The following is a 20327-nucleotide window of genomic DNA, read 5'->3' on the forward strand; positions in this document are numbered from 1 at the left end:
TTGAGTACGAACGGACGTAGTCACCGCGTTTACGATCCCCTTTGGATCGTCCAGGTGGTGTCCGATCGGAATCATGTCCCAATCATGTCTCGTAACGGTGTTTATTCTTGTACGGGCCACCAAGCGCGGACCCTTCGCCGCAGCGCCCCGCATTCAAGGAGTCAAACACTGCGTATCCGAGGCTTTATGCGGCCAGAAAAGCCCAGCGGGGGAAGTTATTTTTCCTCCAGTGTCTAGGACCCATTCCCTTCGAGCAATTGTCCAGTATTGACGGCAGACAGCAGTGACGCCGGTGGAAAGCACGCAACGCGAGCAGGCACCGCGGGCAAACCAGGTTTTGCGGACTCCGAAGATTGCTATTAACATCGGTCCCCCATCATACGAACATGAATAATGTGGGGGCATTTTCGGAGTCAGTCTGACGACGGGCACAGTTCCTTTCTCGATTTAGTCAAAACAACATACTGGAGCAGCAAGGAAATACGTGTGATAAATTCAGTACCTCTCTGACTGCAGGCTATCATTCCCTATAACCACAGATGTTGACGACGGAACGTACCTACATATGAGCGCGCCCTCAGCGCGCACAGTGGCTGGGACCGTGAGAACTTGAACGAGGTGATGGGATATCATCATCATATTGAATTATTGCCATTGATATTGAACCTTTGTTCGTTCACAATCTTCGCGTCATATTCGCTGTGCTCGCGTCGCAGGACTGTCTGCCAAGTACGAAAACTGGCATATACTTCGAGCTCTATTGCTTGAGTCCCTCCGTGAAGATGCACTACATCGACATATACAAGTACGACTCGGAGTGACAGCGTCCTCGACACGCTGGATCTTGGTGCGATACATCCATGTACAAGAGACAGGAGGATGAAGCATCGTAGGCAATGTACGACGAAAGTGCTAGGTCAGAGGACTCATCGTGATATCCATGTAACCATAGTATTAGCGCAGGCGTGTATCTATGATCGGAATATTCTTGGGTTCGACACAAATCCCTCGCCCAGGAGGGTCTTGTGGCGAGAGTATCAACTGAGCCTGTAGTCTTTGGCCGTTCAGGATACCTACCTGGCGGAACACTGAATAAACAGACGGGCGACAAACAACGGGTTTCATTATCCTATACCTTGCTGCTCCTTACATCGCATGTTCTTAAGCATATTGATCATACATCGATATTGTGCTTCTAACTGGCCCAGCCCCTCCTTTGTACCCTAAGGAATACTCGTATCATGGAGCGTAACGCTTTCCGTACACGCCTTCTTGGATCGCTTTGATTTCTACAGCCCGTCAGGATCAGTACAAATGATCTAGCACATGGAAGGCTGGAGGGACTCACGGAGCGCGAGATGCTTAGAGTGGTACCGGCACATAGCAAGGTTACCTGGATTCGAATACTGAGAACACGTTTGGGGGGAACAGGGATACCAGAACACGTACCCATCATGAACCAGAGGTTGGGGACGCCGAGCCATCGCCAGGCGCCGTTCTGCTCGCCCTCCTCATTCAGGTTCCAGATCTGCGAGACCCGACTTGCCAGCTCGTCACCGAGCAGACGCTTCATGGATATCGTCGCGCCCTCGAAGCTACTCAAACGCGCATGAGCTCACCGCCTCGACTTGCAGACGAGAAGTGATACGTACCCCGTAGCGTACACGACGACGTCAGCTTCGAGCTCGCTGCCGTCCTCGAACCGGAGGCCGGTCTTGGTGAAGCGCTCTATCTGGCTGTCGTTCTTGAGCTTGATCTTGCCGTCGATGATCAGCTTGCTCGTGCCCACGTCTGACAGAAAGTCAGCAGTGGCTGGTGGAAACATATTGTGCACCAACCGAGGTAGTACCCCCCTCCGCGCGTCGAGGAGCTGTGGAAGAAGCCAGCGTCCTCGGGCCCCCAGCCCAGCTTGAAGCCGACCTTCTCCAGACCGTTCAGCAACTCTCTGGGTTGCACGGGTCAGCGAGACGTTGCGTTCCCTGGTGAGAGACATACCTGTCTGCCTCAGCAGTATCCTTGGTGATCCGCTTGCCTAACTCCCTGGTGATGAACGCGGGCATGGAGGTGTGTACGCGGTCGCTGACGTCAGTTGGCCCGGCACCCTCCCAAAACAGGTCTGTCCGAGTCGTGAGGACCGAGCATGCGACCGGACGTGCGACAAGACTTACCCTTGAACAGGAGTGGCCCACCGTTCTTCGTCGTCATGACGTACGTCTTGCTTCGCTGGAAGATCGTCACGTCTGGAGATCGGGTAATGAGCAGTTGCATCGACTCCGTGAGTCGTGAACGTACCGACGCCGTGCTCAACGTAGTCGGCCGCGATATCGTGTGCTGCGAAGTTGCATTCATTACGAGGCCGAGGAAAATGTCTTGCTATACCCTACCTGATGTGCAGGCACCGATGATCACGACCTTCTTTCCAAGGTGATCCTTGGCAGACTTGTGCTGTGTCGAGTGCAGGGTCTGTCCTTGGAACTCCTCCTATTCCATCTACATGAGCATTGTTGCCAAGGGCTGCCCTACAGCGTTGAGCCTCACCTCTCCCGGAATCGAGGGCACCTTGGGCACACCGCCGCCGAGGCCGAGGGCCATGACAACATGGTCGACGATGAACGTGCGCAGTGTGCCGTCGGGTTTCTTTACAACGACCTCGTACTTGCCGTTGTCCAGAAGCCTCACATTCTCTACCGAGGAGTTCGTCCAGACGTTCAGCTCCATCGCTTCTGCGTAGTACTCGAGCCAGTTGGCCAACTGCACGGCGGTCAGCCCCCCGTCCATCAACATTGTAGCAGTTGCCTACCTTCTGTGCAGGCGTGTACACAGGCCATGTAGGCGGGAAACTAATGTACAGGGTCTGAGATCGCTTCCGTGACAATACTGGCAAAAGGAGGCTTACGGCAAGTACGGCATATGATCGTACCCTATCAAGTGATACAGTTCAACTCACTCGACCGACCAATATCTACAGTATCACTCACAGACAGGATCGTGCAAGCACAGTGCCTCGTAGCGGCCCCTCCACTGGTCACCAATGCGCTTCTGCTTCTCGAGCACAAGCGTCGGCACGCCCAGCATCTTCAGGCGCGCCGCGATGTCGAGGCCGCTCTGTCCTCCTCCAACGACAATCACAGCCGGATCGCCCTTTGAGAAGGAGCGCTCCTCCTCGCGCTGGTTGAGCCACTTCCCGTGATTCGGCAGCCACTCACGGTTGGGTCCGATCTTCTCGGGGAAGCCCTTGAGGTCCTCCAGCGTCGTGTACAGCGTGAACGCTTTCCACTCCCCGCTCGCAGTCGGCACCAGCCTCACTACCCCGCTCCCGATCCCGACGTTCGTCTCAAAGTCGAACAGGAACTGGATCCATGCGAGGTCGGGGTACGGCTGCTTCAGCACGGCACCATCACGCAGCTTGACATTTGAGATGTCGAACGGCGCGAGCTGGTCGCTGAGGAACCCCTTGATCTTCGCGGTGCCATGGAAGGTGCGGAACTCCCAGGTGAGAGCGAGATGATCGCGCCACCAGCCATCTTCGAGAAAGAGGTAGACGATCTTACCGGTGTCCTTCGCAGAGACAGCCCCAGCGAACTTCGCAAACCACTCCGCGGCAATCTTCTGGGCATCAAGATCGGCTTGAAGCGAGGCACCGAGGCGATCGAGCGTGGGCAACACGGCAGGGAGCTCGCCGGACTCCAGAGCGGAGGAGAGGGCGCTCGAGAGGTTGTCGAAGGCGGAGGCCATGGCGGGGAGGTTTCAAGAAGCAGTAAGACGGTTAGAGAGATTCTTATACGGTCAGCGTGCCCGACATCGAGATGGGGAGACTGATACGGAGGGTGTAGAACTCGCTCTTTCCTCAGGCTCGCCCCGGCCATCTCACCCAATCTTAGAGCCGAAAAATGAAGTTTGAGTTCTGAATTCTCACGGTTTCTGTGGTACTTACCTCTGATCACGTTCACGCGTCGACGCGTTATAACGCGCGAATGGCGCAACACCGGATGAAACTTTCGATCCTTCAAGTGAAAGAGCGATAAAATTGACAAAATCTTTTTCACGATATTTCGTATGAAAGATTGTCAATAAAAGTCAGAAACAATCAATGAATCATTCAGACTCGAAGTATCAGGAACAGATCACAGAAGGATTCATTGACAAGTGTCTTTGATCTGTTTGTGATCCTCTAGGCAAATGATTGAGAACATGATTTTGAAAAATTCTTAACACTATGTGGCTCAATTGTTCTGAAAGGATTGAAAACAGATTGTCACATGGGGTGTTACAATCTGTTCTCAATTTTTCAGGCTGTCACAATCTGTTTTCAAATCCTTCCAGCTGTTGATATCTTGGTGAGATTGGAAACAATTTGTATCCCAGGGGTTCAAAACAATTTGCCCAAAAGGATTGACAAGAGATTGTGACACTAGCTGTGACACTGTGCCACTTCCCTATGACAGAGCAGTGAAGGCAAATATGCCAAACCTATGATAAGCTGCCTTCTGCTGGTATGCTCAGTCATTTTTGGTCCCTCCTTCATTGCATCTGGACATGCACAGGTCTGGGACATGTTCATTAGTCATACAATGAGATGCACATCTCTAGGAATGTACAATCACAAGTACAACCCTGTACACTGAGTGCATCTAATGAGACTCATGTGATGGCAGGCAATGAATGAGGGACCAAAAATGACTGAGCATACCAGCAGAAGGCAGCTTATCATAGGTTTGGCATATTTGCCTTCACTGCTCTGTCATAGGGAAGTGGCACAGTGTCACAGCTAGTGTCACAATCTCTTGTCAATCCTTTTGGGCAAATTGTTTTGAACCCCTGGGATACAAATTGTTTCCAATCTCACCAAGATATCAACAGCTGGAAGGATTTGAAACAGATTGTGACAGCCTGAAAGATTGAGAAAAGATTGTAACACCCCATGTGACAATCTGTTTTCAATCCTTTCAGAACAATTGAGCCACATTGTTAGGGATAGAGGCTTGATAGCCTCAGAGTGCACAGAAACTCGTTAGAAGTGTTTACTTACCGAGTGGCTGCATCAGTGAAGGTTTGTTATGTGCTTATCTTACTCTCCTTATCTTTCCTTTATTCCTCTCAATGGACATCAATGTAGTGCTTTCATTGTTTTATTACCGAGGTATTGATTACCGACGTTTTAAAGCTTTAGAAGCGCTTGTTACTGTATCTACTAAACTGACTATTACTGAGTTTCTAGTGTGTGTTCTTACTTATTATGACCAGATGCTTTCAGTACTGATACAAGAGCTATTGTATGCTCGGTAAATGATGGTTATTACCGATCAATTACCGAGTTATAATGGTTTTGTATCGGCATAGAAAGGAATGGCTGTGCGACAATTACCGAGCCATTCCTGAAGCTATGTTGAATGGCTGTGCTATCCTTAGGCTGTACACCGAAAATGCGGACTCTTGCATGCCTCGGTAATGCCTCGGGAATCACAGTCCTGAAACAGTGGCTGTACTGTGGCTGTACTAGGATGACTCGGTAACATAGCTTGCCTCGTTGGAAACAATGAAGTGTAAGGCTATGATCTTATTGTTCTCCTAGAATGGCCTCTGAAGCGGTGTAAATGAGTCAAGGACATGTACTATACACTTCTACGACACTCCTTGATTTTCTATATACTTCCATGTAGCTCCATTGGCTGTGTCCTCGGGAATGGCATAAAAGGGCATTCCCGAGCACGGTCAAGGAGATCTATCATCCAATCCACCATCTACTCTTCACCGAAACACACCCTGTGTGCCACTCAAAGTCTTACTTTGTCCCGAGTGCTAAGTTAGCCATACTAGCCACTCAACCACTCTCGCCGAGTTCTTACCGACGCGCTCTAAGACCTGCGACAGTGAAACCTTACTTAGTACAGTCCTCGCGCTACTAGTAAGGTTTAAGTAACCCATTGACTGACTTCACAAGTTGAGTTCAGTAAGAGAAGGTGCTTAGTCATCATCTACTTCTGTAAACTTGTTACCAACATCAATAGATCTCTGTATCAACTAGTTCCATACTAGCACGTCTCAGTGGCATTACTATAATTAAAGTGGTTAGCCTAACCAGCAACTCACTTGACACTAAAGCAAGCCTTATAGCCATTAGCTGGTTGAGGATTAATTGCCTTAGTGAGTCCCTCTTGAAGCACGGCCTCGCGCTGCTACATTAGGGTTTTGTAACTTGCCATCGTCACTGTGCAGTCAAAGCTAGCTGTACAGACTTCCATTCAACTTCTGTTGTGTGACTTCAAAACCAAAAAAGCCCATTCCTTCGGAATCAACCTCTGGATACTAATCCTCTGTATTCAGACTTCATCCTCTATTCTGAAAAGCTCTAAACCTCGGCAATAATCCCCATTCATTGCCGACTCAAATCCATTCATAGCTTACTCTTCCCAGTTGAAGAGCAGTACTGCATACTTGTATAGCAGCACTGACTAAAGTCCCACCCTCTTTTGTATTTGTTGTGGATCTGGTATCCTCATTACAGCTCAACTTTGCGCCGTCTCGGTAATTGCATTGCCGAAGATTACCGAGGATTTTACCGTTTGTTACCGCTTTGTATAGGCAATACAAATCTCTATCACCGAGGTTACTATTCCTATTGACTCGGCAATAAACTCGGTAACTAGCTTTCTATAAACAAAAACAGAACCATAACACACATAGTGTTCAAGAATTTTTGAATATCATGTTCTCAATCATTTGCCTAGAGGATCACAAACAGATCAAAGACACTTGTCAATGAATCCTTCTGTTATCTGTTCCTGATACTTCGAGTCTGAATGATTAATTGATTGTTTCTGACTTTTATTGACAATCTTTCATACGAAATATCGTGAAAAAGATTTTGTCAATTTTATCGATCTTTCACTTGAAGGATCGAAAGTTTCATCCGGTGTATGACTAATGAACATGTCCCAGACCTGTGCATGTCCAGATGCAATGAAAGAGGGACCAAAATTGACTGAGCATACCAGCAGAAGGCAGCTTATCATAGGTTTGGCATATTTGCCTTCACTGCTCTGTCATAGGGAAGTGGCACAGTGTCACAGCTAGTGTCACAATCTCTTGTCAATCCTTTTGGGCAAATTGTTTTGAACCCCTGAGATACAAATTGTTTCCAATCTCACCAAGATATCAACAGCTGGAAGGATTTGAAACAGATTGTGACAGCCTGAAAGATTGAGAAAAGATTGTAACACCCCATGTGACAATCTGTTTTCAATCCTTTCAGCACAATTGAGCCACATAGTGTTCAAGAATTTTTGAATATCATGTTCTCAATCATTTGCCTAGAGGATCACAAACAGATCAAAGACACTTGTCAATGAATCCTTCTGTGATCTGTTCCTGATACTTCGAGTCTGAATGATTCATTGATTGTTTCTGACTTTTATTGACAATCTTTCATACGAAATATCGTGAAAAAGATTTTGTCAATTTTATCGCTCTTTCACTTGAAGGATCGAAAGTTTCATCCGGTGCAAGCAAGACCTTGCCGGCATCGTCTGGTCCCGACGCACACTTTCGAAAGCTTCACGCAGGCTTCACGGTTGCTTCACGGCCAGGCTCGCGGTGACGGAGGTACATACATGCGCGCGGTGGCGTGTCCATTTACCTACGAAAAGACATCAGTAGAGAATCAGTCTGTGTAGCGATTGCATACATACCGGACACCTCTCACAGGGCATTCGCATACATCTCGACATTATCCTTTCTCTTCAGGCATACATGTAAGCATATGTACATGCATCCACCCGCACGTACGTCTGATCTGAATCCTTAAGCAGACTCGATACAGTGGTGAATACCGCTGCTTTTCGGATGCGGCAGAAATATGAGAACGGTGATACTCACGCAGTATGAGATGTTAGACAAAAGCAGAGTTTAACCTGCTGAACAGTGAAAGCTGCTGGACATGGGGAGAGAGGTCAAGACTGGCAGTGGTGGGTGGCAGCCTGAGCGTGCTGGCGCTTGTCACTTCGACTTCCCACGGGTCCGACTCCGTGTGCTGGCGACCTGCTGCGATGGCCACGTCTTGGCCACGTCCATTGAGTCGTTGACTGAAACTGAAGCCCTTTTAGGCTCTCAATCTACTCGCCAGTGCTTCAGGGAATCCGCAAGTCATTGTCAATTATCATGTCGACTCCAGACAGAGACCAGCCCGGGTCTTGCGAATCTTGTCAACGTCACAAGGCTGTATCGTTACAGTAACCCGGTGACTCCTCTTTACTGCTCCTAGTCGCAAATCGTCTGCTGGGATCCATTGCGCGCAGTGTGGACCCTCGTCCAGTGATTGTATCACGACTATCCCGTGACATTTTGGGTAGACAATCACTTGGAGGCGGACCGTACTTCCCTATGTGCCATCAAAGTTGTCATCCTCTACGTCCTGGATCAGGTTGGTCACTGGAGTGCGGAATGTCGGCTCACCGACTCTGACATACATTCTGCTCAACGCATAGCAAGTGAATCATATACGATCGCCGGGCAAATGTGCCACTGTAACCACGCGTGCAATCAGCTTCGACTTCGATGTACGACATGCTACTGACCCGCAGTTCCTTTTCAGCAACAGTCTAGTTGTTTTGAAGGACCCGAGTATTCTGTCCCTATCGCGATAGAAGCTAGGCTCAATGAATTGAAAGCATAGTTGAGCTTCGATCGATCATTGTTATGTTTCTCCTCTGCTGACTCGAATCGACTTAGGTTTCATGCGTTGGCTGCGGCTTCGCCAACCTCATCTAACGCGCATGCGTTGGGTCTTACACTGCACCGCGAATAACTCCACAATGATGGCAGCTGCTCCTCCATTCTGCGGCTCCAGCACGGGCCTCCGTCGCGCATCAGCGCGCGAGAAGGGCGTCAATACCGCCGCATCACAGGACCTGACCCTCTGAAGGAATCCTTTTGCGGTTTGACATTCCAGTCCCCATCACATTGTGTTCATGGTTCTTAGTTAGGCATCGTGACCTGCTGCCCGAGGACGACTGGTCCCGACCCATCCATCTTGGCTATCTTCTTCCGGCTTCAGGCGCATCACGGTTCTCCTCGTCATCTCCGTCGGACAGTCCAGGAATCGAAGTAGCGTCGGCAGTGTTGGACTCCCTTATAGGCCTTGTCCCGTATCTCCCAGTGCATCACCTGGTACCCAGGGACTCTTGGCTGCCTGCGCCGGCTGCGCTAAGGCAACACCTGCTCCTGGCTCTGCTTACAGGTAGCGACACCGGGCACCCGCTGGCCTGATTCTCCCCTGCGCGCTCTGTCGCGTATTCAGCTTCGGTCAGAACTTCTCCGTTATCGTCCTTGTTCAGCAACTTGACGCGGTAACAATAGTCACGTATAGGCAGTAGGCTGCACCTCCCGCGCAGCGGGCGCGGACGCCATCGCAGCCTCTGCATAGGCATGACGCTATGGGGAGGTCATGGCTAGGCTGTGGACCCCTCTCTTGCACCGCACTCGTGGTGCTAGAAACTGATATGATGTCGTCGCGTGAACATGATCGGGCGTAAGTACGACACAAGTCGTGGGAATATGTGTTCACAGGAACTGACACCTTGTCATTTGACTCTGTTGAGGTAGGATCAGCAGGCCATGGTCGGGCCTGCGTACGCGGGTGGTTCTTTGCCTTCGCATAGGATGCCTATCTCTGTGTCGGGTGTGCTGGTCGTATATAGAGTCCCGCTTTTGCGGGCTTTATTCTGAACCCCCTCTCCGCCATGGCTACCGTCTTCGACAAAGTCTCGGACGTCCTGTCTTCCGCTCTCAACTCTCAGAAAGACGTCCCCGCGGGCGTCGCTGACGTTAAGCCCTCGCTACCTGCTACCAATGGCCTGACTGCGCCGCTCGTCTCCGCCCTCGACTCGCAGAAGGGCGTGCCCGACGGTACCGACACGCTCAAGCCTACGCTGCCCACTCTCGACCGCCTCGGTGCCTCGCTCCAAGCCGATATCGACGCCCAGAAAGTCGCCTCCGAGTGGTTCACGAAGTTCGCATCCGCCGTCGCCGCGAAGGACACGACCAAGATTGTCGACCTCTTCCTGGAGGACGGCTGGTGGCGCGACCACCTCGCCCTCACCTGGGAGTTCCGCACCTTCCATGGCGTCTCGAAGATCAAGAAGCTCCTCGACGACCAGCTCGCGTCCTTCGACTTCTCGAACGTCAAGCTGCGCGACGGCGCGCAGTTGAAGCAGCCGTACACCGACCTCGCGTGGGTCCAGTTGCTCTTCGACTTCCAGACGAACGTCGGCGTTGGGAGCGGCGTGGTGCGGCTGGTCCCCACGGCGAGCGGCGAGTGGAAGGTATTCACGCTGTACACGACACTGGAGGACCTCAAGGGCTTCCCCGAGAAGATCGGACCCAACCGTGATTGGCTGCCGAACCACGGGAAGTGGCTCAACCAGCGCGAGGAGGAGCGCTCCTTCTCGAAGGGTGACCCGGACGTCATCATCATCGGTGGCGGCCAGAGTGGTCTGGAGTCCGCCGCTCGCTTGAAGATGCTCGGCGTTCCCGCGCTCGTCCTCGAGAAGCAGAACCGGATCGGCGATCAGTGGAGGTACCGCTACGAGGCTCTTTGCCTCCATGACCCCATCTGTAAGTGCATCTGTGAAGCTGCTCTACTCGCTTTGCTGATTCGTATTGTGAAGATTATGATCACATGCCGTACCTGCCGTGAGTCGATTTTGATCAAAATATCTGTTCATGAACAGTAATCTCATACGTCGGTTGTCAGCTTCCCGCCTACATGGCCAGTATACACACCGGCACAGAAGGTATGTTCGTATCCCGTATCCGTGGAGCGAAAGGCCAGACGATTGAGTGTCTCGTTCTTGTGCAGCTGGCTGGCTGGCTCGAGTACTACGCTGAAGCAATGGAGCTGAACGTCTGGACCAACACCGAGGCTGAGAGCGTCAAGCTGCTCGACGACGGCAAGTACGAGGTCGTGGTGAGGAAAAGCGATGGCTCGAAGCGCACGTTTACCGTCAACCACATCATCCTGGCCGTCGGCTTCGGCGGCGGAGTTCCCAAGGTGCCCACGTTCCCCGGACAGGTCAGTCTTTCTGCTACGTCGATCGTCACTATCGCCCTCACCCCGAATCTTCAGGAGGAGTTCCAAGGACAGCTCTTGCACTCGACATCACACAAGTCCGCAAGAGATTATCGCGGAAAGAAGGTCGTGATCATCGGTGCTTGTACATCAGGTAATGGCTATTAGACTTTCCCGCTGCGTGATACTCATTTACTGTCACTGCAGCGCACGACATCGCAGCCGACTGCGTCGACCATGGAGTCGGTAAGCCGACATATACTAGACATGAGGCACTCTACTCACCGCCTGCATGACAGAGGTGACTTTGTACCAAAGGAGCGAGACATACATTATGTCGACGAAGAACGGCATGCCGCGTATCATGCAGGGTATGTGGATAGGCAGTCGCGCGTACACATGGGTGATTGACTCAACTTGCGCAGACGTCTTCTGGGAAAACACCGGACCAGTGGAGCCCAACGACCGCATTCATACCTCAATGCCGACCTTCATGATGAAGGAGATCCACAAGCGGCTCACGAAGGACATCGCAGAAGCAGACAAGTACGTCAGAGTCGAGCACGTCTCAGTCTTCGACTGAGCTCGTACGCTATAGGGAAATCCTGGATGGTCTGCAGAAGGCCGGCTTCAAGCTAGGCTGGGGGAGCGACGGCGCTGGTTTCCTCTACAATGCGATGACTCGTGGCGGAGGATACTACTTGGGTAAGCGCCTAGTCCGTATGCGTCACTATTTGATATTGACTGCGTCCGTAGATGTCGGCACTTGCCAGAAGATCGTCGACGGCCAGATCAAACTCAAGAACGACAGCCAGATCGAACGATTCACGAAGACAGGCATCAAATTCGAGAACGGCTCCGAACTCGAAGCTGACGTCGTCCTGTTCGCGACAGGGTACGTGTGACGAGCACCACCCCACGGAAGCGAGCTACGTAACTTAGCTGATCTCATACCGATAGTTTCGACGGTGCGACGGGTGTTATCAAGCGTATCTGCGGCGACGAGCTCGCGAGCAGAGTGGGGACGATCTGGAACGTGAACGAGGAGGGCGAGCAGAACGGCGCTTGGCGCTGGCTCGGCGTCCCCAATCTCTGGTTCATGACCGGTGCGTGGTGATAAATGTCTTCCAGAGAAGCGGTCCTAACCTTGGAACTTCAGGCAATCTCGCTATGTGTCGTTACCACTCCAAGCATCTCGCTCTCCGTAAGTACCATGGTTGCAAATGTGTTCTTTGTGACAGATGGCTTACCTGGAGTGCGACAGAAATCAAAGCAATCCAGGAAGGAGTGTATGGTAAACGCTATACGTCGTGATGGTCGGTTTCTTGTCGGGCCTAGAGACATTGGTCGTAGAGGCGCTAGAAGAGAACATATGTACTATATGTATGTAGCATGATGTATACTATGATACGGCGATCTATCCTATCCGCTCCACACAACTGTGAGACGGCGTCACATTGCTCCCATATTCGTCGCTCCGAATGGTATCCACGAGTCCGTCTGCGAACCGCTCGTTGTCTCACGCACCTGCTGCTAAAAGTCAACGTCTAGCAGGCGTACAGTTCTACCAAGTATATCATCAGACAACATGACCTCCATATCACACGCCATGATTGAGCTTGAGTACCGCCGCTGTTGCGAGAGAAAATATGCATTTCTATGTCGGACTTGTCTACACAGCTGGTGCCATAGCCATGCTCAGGCTTGCGACAACGATACGAAACGCTGAAGCATCGCGTCGACACCATGGTTAGGCGTCAAGTCAACCTTGCCCTCTGCCTGTGCTTTCTTCAAGAAAAACTCCAACTCAGGCTTGAGGCCAGCGAGCATGTCCGCGACGCCGTACTTTGGCGACCAGCCAAGAGCGCGCGCACGCTCGCCCTTGGCGCGGCACGTCGACGACACAACCGAGCTTGCAAACTGTGGACATGCTTGGTCAGCGAGTGATCTAGGTGAGTATCAAGTGCAGGACACTGACCTCAGACTTGTAATACTTCGTGATCTCGTCCGCGGTGAAGGACGTCACCTCAGGCGACTTACCGACGCCGAGCTCGACGAGCGCCTTGCCGATCGCACCGGCGATGGCGTTCCACGATAGCTCGCCGTTCTCGAGGTAATAGTAGCCCTCCCAGCCGTGGCCCACGCCCTGTGCGCCAGCGATGATCTTGTTGAACAGCAGAATGAACGCGTCCGCGACTGCAACAAAATCACATTAGCTTCGAGGGACGGTGCGGTTCCTGACTCGGAGGACGTACCATCGTCGACGTGCACGGCAGCCCAAACACCCTTTCCATCGCCGACAACTCCGGCCTGCTTCCGGTCCAGCGCGGGCCGCATAAGGGCGGGAGCTTGAATGGAGTTGCGGTGCGCGAGGCCCGCATCATACAACGGACCCGAAGCCAGGCCAGCGATGAGCGGCGGGCAGACGAGGTACGTCTTCACGTAGCCTGTGCAACGTTGGCGACGGTCAGCTTGTGAGTGCTACAACCTAACGATAGACGAACTCACCTGCTTCATCTGCACCGATGGCTGCGAGATCAACGTTGCGGTGGAGCGCAGTCGGGGGGACGGCCTTGACATCCGCGAGATCGAGATCGGAGTGGTTACCCGCCGGGTCAGAGGTGAACAACAGGATACCCGTCCCGGACTGAAAGAGAACAGAAATATACAAGTCAGAGCGCTGCACGACACATTCGCCTCAAACATGCTCACCGTGTGGATCAGGATTGGGGCGACGCCAGTGGCATCAAAGCGCGCCTTCAATCCCTTGAGCAGCGCAACCGTCCACGGCAAGTAGTCCGCGTCCGCCTAGTGTTCGTGTCGGGTCAACTGTTGGCCTGCCTGATAGAAACACAACACTCACGATAGAGAACACGATGTCCGCGTTCTTGCCGAGGTTCTCGATAACGGGATAGTCGGCCTTGTCGAAGAGGGATCCGACAGCGTACTTGAGCGTCGGGTTGTACTTCTTGAGGGCCTCGCCCTTCTCGGTGCTCCGCACGAGCGTGGTGATGGAGAACTCGCTCGCCTTAGGATGGTTGAGGAGGCGAGTGAGGACACCTGCACCGAGGTAGCCTGGGCGAAAAGGTTAGTTCAATAGCGGGGTCTGGACTGGGGGACGACGGACCTGTCGCGCCGAGGAAGAGTATCTCAGTCTTGGGTGCCATCTGAGTGGAATTAGAGGGCTGTTTGCTGTGTTTGTGAGGTTTGAGTGCTTGAAGGAACTTGAAACGGTGCATGGGCCTATCCTGTCCAGCTGCTCTCCTTTTATATCGCTCCGCACCCAGTCTGCCACGAGGACCACGACATTGAAGTCGCGCACCCACTGAGCCTACCTGTGTCAGCTTGCCATTACTCTGCAAACCATGCAAGCGAATGATCAGTCAGGTCCACGGACATCCGCGTCCTTCACACTGCACAGGGAGACCGATCGACGCAGTGGCTGTCTGAGTCAGCCACAGTTAGATCGAGATTGGGCAGCGTTACCGCGGATCCCTCGTCGACCTTCAAGTTGCATGGTGCACTTACCAAGCCTGAGTCATCCAGACGGTTGTCTCAAGCAGGAGGATTCTAGCGAGTGTCCGATGGACATCCGCTGATGCGCCTCGAAAAATACGTAGCGCAGGCGATTCTTCCGGCCCTCCTGTTCGCGCCTCCTAACCTCTCCTCCTCGCAGCGCGCCTGAATTTCATACAGTCCGCCGCCGCTCTCTCAATCATGCTGTCCTTAGCCAGGAGAACCCAGGACTGCAGCCTTCAGCGTCTAGCCAGGCTTAGTCTTGTTCTCCATACTTGTCCTCGACTCACCGCTAAACATGCCGTCAGCCTCGCAGACAGCGCGTTCTTGAGCACGACATCGAGAACATGTGGGGCGATGTACGCGAGGTCGCACACTTCGCATCCGGTGACAGCGCAAACTCAGTAGCTTTGCCATTGAGATTTACCAGTCTAGTTTTGGGTCGCCACCGCACGACGTCGACTGTCCGCTACAAGTTGTGTCAGGTCCTAAGGCGACACCATCTCCCATGTCCTTGTCCACGATCTCAGCGGTCTTGCGCTTGACCATCCACTTACTCGTTCCGATCAGTTCATCTAGCTCTTGCACTTCAGGCAAAAGGAGCGATATGTCGTCGTCTTCTACCCGGACATCGAATGTCAAAATGTTGTAGGCGTCATCGTTGAGGCATTCGCCTCCTTTCAGGGTGAAGTTCCGCTTGTGCATTGGACCTACGGTCATGGTCAGTATAGCCCATAATACATAGAGTAGCTACCCACATGAGACGTAGACCTTGCCCGAATTTGGATCGTCGCCAACAATGCCATGTTCCAAGACGAATGCGCGCTTATGTGGGCACATCTTCGAACGCGATCAGAACGATGCGGATGCTCCTCGGCGAACGTGGACTCACTTGTTGTGTCGCGAAGTAGCCTTTCCGAGGTACGTGGAAGATCGCGAGCTGGCTATCGCCATACTTCACAGCAACAGATCTGCCAGGAGAGGTCAGCATCTAGTATGAGAAGCAAATGTACAACAGCTCACGTTGTGCCAGCATCTGTTGGGATCAGATCGTCCAGCTTAGCTAGCTTGCACCACTTCCATTGATCCTTCGGCGTCCTTATTCTGTCTTCCTTCAGATGCGCTGGCGGGAATGCCTTCGCCCAGTCTGCCGGTCGCGGCTGACCACGCTCAAGCACTTGCTCGACCGGCAGACGTCGTTCATTGGTGTTGACGAACTGCCGGAACTGCTTCTGACGCTCAGGACTGTCGACCACCGCTTTCCACTCATCGTAGTACGTCCCCACGAGTTCCTCCATCTCCTTCTCCAAGTCCTCGCAGATGTTGAGTTCGTCATCCAGGATGACTCGTCGCAGTTTCTTGTCAGACGTCAGATTTACGGCGAGTGTTTGATGCAAAGAAGGGCATACCTCTATACCACCTTCCATCTCCTCAAGCCAGCGAGATGTTCGCATGAGCTTGTCAGCGGTGCGAATGTAGTACATGAGAAATCGATCAAGAATCTTGATCACTCTCGACGGAGGAACGTCGCTGGCGAAGAGTGTTGCATGCCTCGGACTAACACCACCGTTACCGCCTAGGAAGATGTTCCAGCCCTTGTCAGTCGCAATCAGACCGAAGTCCTTGCCCTGAGCCTCAGCGCACTCGCGCACGCAGCCGCTCACACCGCCCTTGATCTTGTGTGGAGAGCGGATACCCTTATACCGCTCCTCGAGTTGGACCGCCATCCCGACGGAGTCGCCGATGCCGTAGCGACACCAGTTGGTACCGACACATGACTTGACTGTGCGCAGAGCCTTGCCATAGGCGTGCCCACTCTCGAAGCCGGCGTCAATGAGCTCTTTCCAGATGGAGGGCAGGTCTGCCTTTTGTGCACCGAACAGGTCGACTCGCTGTCCGCCAGTGATTTTCGAGTACAAGCCATCTAGTGTGTAGTGTCAATAAACACTACGCAAGGATCAGAGGCGACTTACACTTCTTCGCGACTTGGCCCAGGACAATCAGCTTGTCTGGCGTGATCTCGCCGGCCGCGACGCGAGGGACAACCGAGAATGTACCTGCCCGGCAGGTCAGCCTCTTTACGCCACTTTGGACTCAGAGCCATCAACAACTTACCGTTGCGCTGGATATTCGCCATGAACCTATCGTTCGTGTCCTGGTTTCTGCATGAATAGTCAATCATGAGCAGCGTTGACACAAGGAATGACAACGCACGAATGATGTACGGGGTTCATAACGTGTTCGTTCCACAGAGAAGACAGAATGCTGCCAACGACGGGCTTGCAGAGCTCACAGCCAACCGACTCCTTGTTCACGCCCAAAGTCTCCATGATCTCCGTGAACGTCTTCAGCTTCTTGATCCGCACCACGTCGAACAGGTCCGCGCGGCTCATGTTGAAATGGGGACAAACGTAGTTGCTCACGCTATTCCCCGCCTTCTTCATCTCCGCCTTGAAGAGGTTCGTCAAGAACGGCATGCACCCGCCGCAGCCGCTGCCTGCCTTCGTCTGCGTCTTCACGTCGCCTACGCTCTTCGCGCCGTCCCGCACACACCGGACGACGTCGCCCTTGCTCACGTTGTGGCACGAGCAGATCTGCGCGTCGTCGTCGAGATCCGCGCCGGAGTCGTCCTGCGCCTTGCCCGCACCGAGGATGAACTGCGACGGTGGGACATCGAGCGCTTTCTTCTTCTTCACGAGGGCGACGAGCTTGATGTAATCGCTTGTGTCTCCGACCATCATCCCTCCGAGGAGGTGCTTGCCATCCGCCGTGAAGATATACTTCTTGTACACGCCAGCGAATGGGTCGCGGTACGTGAGCGTCTCGGTTGGCCCGTCTTCGGGTGGACCGTGCCCATGCCGCTTCTTAGGAGCGGAGGCGTCAGCCTTGGGGGGTGACGCTCGACCGGAGGCAGGAGGCGAGGGATTCTTGTCATCGTGTGAGCTAGACGTGGAGGGAAGCGCGCTTTCCTGACTGACTGTGAGCGAGGGACCCGTGGCATCGACTGGGCCGGCCACGACTTCCCACACGGAGGGCTTGTTTGCATCGCGCTGGTTCCAAGACAGAGGTTCGCTGTTGGCTGGCGCAGGCTTCCTAAGCTTGACGGATACTGCGCTCTCGACAGGCTTGGAACGACGCTGCTCCGCGAAGTAGTCGCCGAACGAAGCGACCTGCACACATCAACTCTCAGATGAGTATCGCGACTGCGTTCAGAATGGATGGCACCTACGTCGACGCCCATGAGCTTCAGCTTCGTCGACAAATCGGGGTTATTCATCTTTCGCGGCTTGAACTCGCCCACGCCCGTCTGGGTTTGCGTCAGGTTGAATGCTAGGATGTCCGCCATCTCGACGCCCGGCGCAATCAAGCCGTACGTGTTGTCCCTCCAGCTTGCACACTCGCCAATAGCAAACACGTCCGGCGCGCTCGTGCGCAGGCTGTCATCGACGACGATGCCGTGTCGCTCCGTGCACTCGATTCCGCTCGCACGTGCGAGATCGTCGCGTGGGGTAATCCCGATGGCTACCACGGCTATGTCGCATGGGACAACGTTTCCATCCGTCAGCTCGAGGCCGGTAAGGGTTCCAGCATCATTCGTGATGAGCCTCTGGACGGAGGTGCCACCGAGGAAGGTAACGCCCATGGCGTCGATCCGCCTTCGAACGATTTCACCACCATGATTATCAAGCTGACGAGAGAGCGGATAGGCTTGGCGGTGGATTATGGTCACGTCCTTGATCGTGTCGAGGTCGTACACGGCTTTGGCAGCTTCAAGACCCAGTAGACCCGCCCCGAGAACAGCAGCCTGGAATTGCCTCGTCAGTCGCGCTCAAGATCAACCCACTTAGAACAGCTGACCTTGCCACCCTTCACACCGTCCTTGTCCGAATACGCCAAGAGGGAATCCATGTCGGCGATGTTCCTGTACACGAACAAGCCAGGTACATCCTTGCTCGCATAGCTCGGTAATGTGGCTTCAGAGCCCGTGGCAATCACACAGTAGTCATACTTGACCTCGCGACCCTTGTCCGTAACCACGATGTGGGCTTCATGGTCGATTTTAGTGACCGTCTCCCCGACATAGAAACTGAACCTGTCCGGGTCCTGTTTTGCGTACCAGTCCGCTTGACGACAAAATGAGTCATCAAGGCAGGCGTTGTGCGACACAGAACTTACGAGAGTTCAAGTAGAGCTTCTCAACGCTCCTATGCTGGAAATACTCGGTTAAAGCCACCCGATTGTACGCAACTAAGTAAAAGCAGCGGGAGATCGGAATCGGGATCAGCGGTCCAGCAGTGTAACTATTGGCACAGTGCTTACGATGTGTCTCCTCGCCACAAGTTACAATTTGGTAGTTGCAACCTGCGTCGAGGTTGAGCAGTTTCTCGATGAACGCTGCAACATCTCACAGGTTAGAAGGTTTAGAAATGAGAATGATCGCCGACATACCAATCCCCACCATCCCCAGTCCCACCACAAAGACCGTCTTGCGGGTGTTCTCCTCTTGTGACGACATCCTGCCTCACGAACTGGCTGAAGTCACCTAAGGTGTTCAGATGGTAGCAGGAAGAGATGGGTTGCGAAAGGGGTCTTCCTCTTCCTTGCGCCTCACGCTTATGGCGCTTGCTTGATTTCCTGGGGGAAGAATCGGTCTAAGGAGGACGCGGGATGGCGTGTTCAGCGTCACCGTACTTACCATTTGCAAGTTCCATCACGGCTCGAAGCCTCAGTCGGTCTTCGCCGTCAGGGCCTATCCTCGTACCCCACCGGGCCCACCCGGTCCTCCACGTATCCGATGCGCAATCTAGAGCATGGCCGCTGCGGTACTACGATTAGCATGTCAAGGATCCAATCCCCTGCCGGTTGGCAACGATAAGGATATCCGCGCTGAGTGGTTGATCGAAGTTGAGCGCAGCGCGCGTCTCGCCGCTGGCTGCAGTTCCGCAATCTGTGGCCCCGGCGGTGGGGCTCTGAGGTTCAAAAGTTTACCTTCGGGTGCCTTGCTCAGAAAGCGGCCTTCGACGTCGATGACCAAATGACTTCGAGGTGGTCATGATAAGCTTTAGTCTTGCAGCCGCCAGACCAACGGTTATGAAGACAAGGTCAGTAAGTTGACTTCAGAAAAGCTATCGCGTCGTATGCGTGAGATTGTTGTGGGGGAAGCAAAATGCGCTTGGAATGTCAGGAAATGACATTGTCAAGGTCGCTGTGAGCCGGCGGTTGCTCGCAAAAAGGGGAATGCGAATTTGGTCTCCGCGACTGCCAGAAATGATGGGATCTAGATTAGCCACCAACCGCGTCGACAGTCGGCGATACGCTCAAATTTCAATTAGCTTCTGAAGAGCTCTGAAGTCCATCCTCAGTGAGTCAGTGATGGTTGTAACCTGTTACAACTCTCCTTATCTGAATCAACCCAGTCCACAGAAAATCAAAGGGAACAGTCACGGTATAGGAACCGTTCAATGGGTCTCTAGCTTCGGAGAGAATTTCATTCTGATTGCACTCGAGTTCGCTCCCTCCACATCAAGTCTCCCGAATAGCGCCACATCACACACAAAACACCGGTATCGAGAGGCTGGTAAGGTGTAAGGCCGGTATAAATTACGAAGGGTGCCGACGCAAGCAAAGATAAGGACATCATTTCCGCTAAGCCACCGACGTTCTCGTATTGTTGATATGGAAAAGGTTCAATCGTAGAGAGGTCTCCCCCGCGTCCGAGGCCCCGGGCTGATAGGCTCAAGGATCG

General features: G+C 53.0%; 4 protein-coding genes across 4 annotated transcripts; 1 reads left to right on the forward strand and 3 right to left on the reverse strand.

The window, feature by feature from the left end:
• Window positions 1-1099: 1099 nt before the first annotated feature.
• C8Q71DRAFT_760061 (FAD/NAD-P-binding domain-containing protein) lies at window positions 1100-3996 on the reverse strand. Its single transcript, XM_047923818.1, has 13 exons — window positions 2979-3996; window positions 2897-2921; window positions 2801-2840; window positions 2539-2751; window positions 2385-2481; window positions 2293-2331; window positions 2169-2240; window positions 1996-2116; window positions 1839-1945; window positions 1653-1791; window positions 1450-1595; window positions 1349-1393; window positions 1100-1289 (listed from the first exon to the last, which is right to left on the reverse strand). The coding sequence occupies exons 1-13, from the start codon at window positions 3733-3735 to the stop codon at window positions 1240-1242; spliced, it is 1851 nt and encodes a 616-aa protein (XP_047779069.1). The 5' UTR covers window positions 3736-3996; the 3' UTR covers window positions 1100-1239.
• A 5622-nt stretch (window positions 3997-9618) lies between these two features.
• Window positions 9619-12589, forward strand: C8Q71DRAFT_62140 (FAD/NAD-P-binding domain-containing protein). Its single transcript, XM_047919630.1, has 13 exons — window positions 9619-10611; window positions 10665-10689; window positions 10751-10790; window positions 10856-11068; window positions 11123-11219; window positions 11273-11311; window positions 11365-11436; window positions 11491-11611; window positions 11664-11770; window positions 11822-11960; window positions 12026-12171; window positions 12225-12269; window positions 12330-12589. The coding sequence occupies exons 1-13, from the start codon at window positions 9738-9740 to the stop codon at window positions 12377-12379; spliced, it is 1968 nt and encodes a 655-aa protein (XP_047779070.1). The 5' UTR covers window positions 9619-9737; the 3' UTR covers window positions 12380-12589.
• A 174-nt stretch (window positions 12590-12763) lies between these two features.
• On the reverse strand, window positions 12764-14232 carry C8Q71DRAFT_858030 (uncharacterized protein; the record flags this gene model as incomplete). Its single annotated transcript, XM_047927466.1, has 7 exons — window positions 12764-12985; window positions 13044-13261; window positions 13321-13512; window positions 13574-13712; window positions 13778-13873; window positions 13929-14140; window positions 14193-14232. The coding sequence occupies 7 exons, from the start codon at window positions 14230-14232 to the stop codon at window positions 12764-12766; spliced, it is 1119 nt and encodes a 372-aa protein (XP_047779071.1).
• Window positions 14233-14996: 764 nt separating this feature from the next.
• C8Q71DRAFT_62247 (nitrite reductase) lies at window positions 14997-19351 on the reverse strand. The gene is made up of 14 exons (XM_047919631.1): window positions 19278-19351; window positions 19031-19216; window positions 18902-18976; window positions 18758-18829; window positions 18440-18705; window positions 17811-18386; window positions 16796-17751; window positions 16697-16743; window positions 16555-16638; window positions 15991-16505; window positions 15605-15939; window positions 15474-15552; window positions 15340-15421; window positions 14997-15291 (listed from the first exon to the last, which is right to left on the reverse strand). Exons 2-14 carry the CDS (start codon window positions 19095-19097, stop codon window positions 15005-15007), a joined length of 3441 nt encoding a protein of 1146 aa, XP_047779072.1. The 5' UTR covers window positions 19098-19216; window positions 19278-19351; the 3' UTR covers window positions 14997-15004.
• Window positions 19352-20327: the final 976 nt, after the last annotated feature.

Source organism: Rhodofomes roseus (genome assembly GCF_022264815.1).
Source record: "Rhodofomes roseus strain CIRM-BRFM 1785 chromosome Unknown C8Q71scaffold_10, whole genome shotgun sequence".
Taxonomy (NCBI): domain Eukaryota; kingdom Fungi; phylum Basidiomycota; class Agaricomycetes; order Polyporales; family Fomitopsidaceae; genus Rhodofomes; species Rhodofomes roseus.

Bases quoted from the DNA above. Each gene is read 5' to 3' on its own strand.
- C8Q71DRAFT_62140 (XM_047919630.1), top strand. From the start codon at position 9,738: ATGGCTACCGTCTTCGACAAAGTCTCGGACGTCCTGTCTTCCGCTCTC. The intron at 10,791-10,855 runs GTATGTTCGTAT...GTTCTTGTGCAG, and splicing joins TATACACACCGGCACAGAAG to CTGGCTGGCTGGCTCGAGTA. The intron at 12,270-12,329 runs GTAAGTACCATG...GGAGTGCGACAG, and splicing joins CTCCAAGCATCTCGCTCTCC to AAATCAAAGCAATCCAGGAA.
- C8Q71DRAFT_62247 (XM_047919631.1), bottom strand. From the start codon at position 19,097: ATGTCGTCACAAGAGGAGAACACCCGCAAGACGGTCTTTGTGGTGGGA. The intron at 18,977-19,030 runs GTATGTCGGCGA...GAGATGTTGCAG, and splicing joins ACTGGGGATGGTGGGGATTG to CGTTCATCGAGAAACTGCTC. The intron at 18,706-18,757 runs GTAAGTTCTGTG...TTTGTCGTCAAG, and splicing joins GAAGCTCTACTTGAACTCTC to CGGACTGGTACGCAAAACAG.
- C8Q71DRAFT_760061 (XM_047923818.1), bottom strand. From the start codon at position 3,735: ATGGCCTCCGCCTTCGACAACCTCTCGAGCGCCCTCTCCTCCGCTCTG. The intron at 2,841-2,896 runs GTAAGCCTCCTT...CCTGTACATTAG, and splicing joins GATCATATGCCGTACTTGCC to TTTCCCGCCTACATGGCCTG. The intron at 1,792-1,838 runs GTTGGTGCACAA...ACTTTCTGTCAG, and splicing joins CGGAGGGGGGTACTACCTCG to ACGTGGGCACGAGCAAGCTG.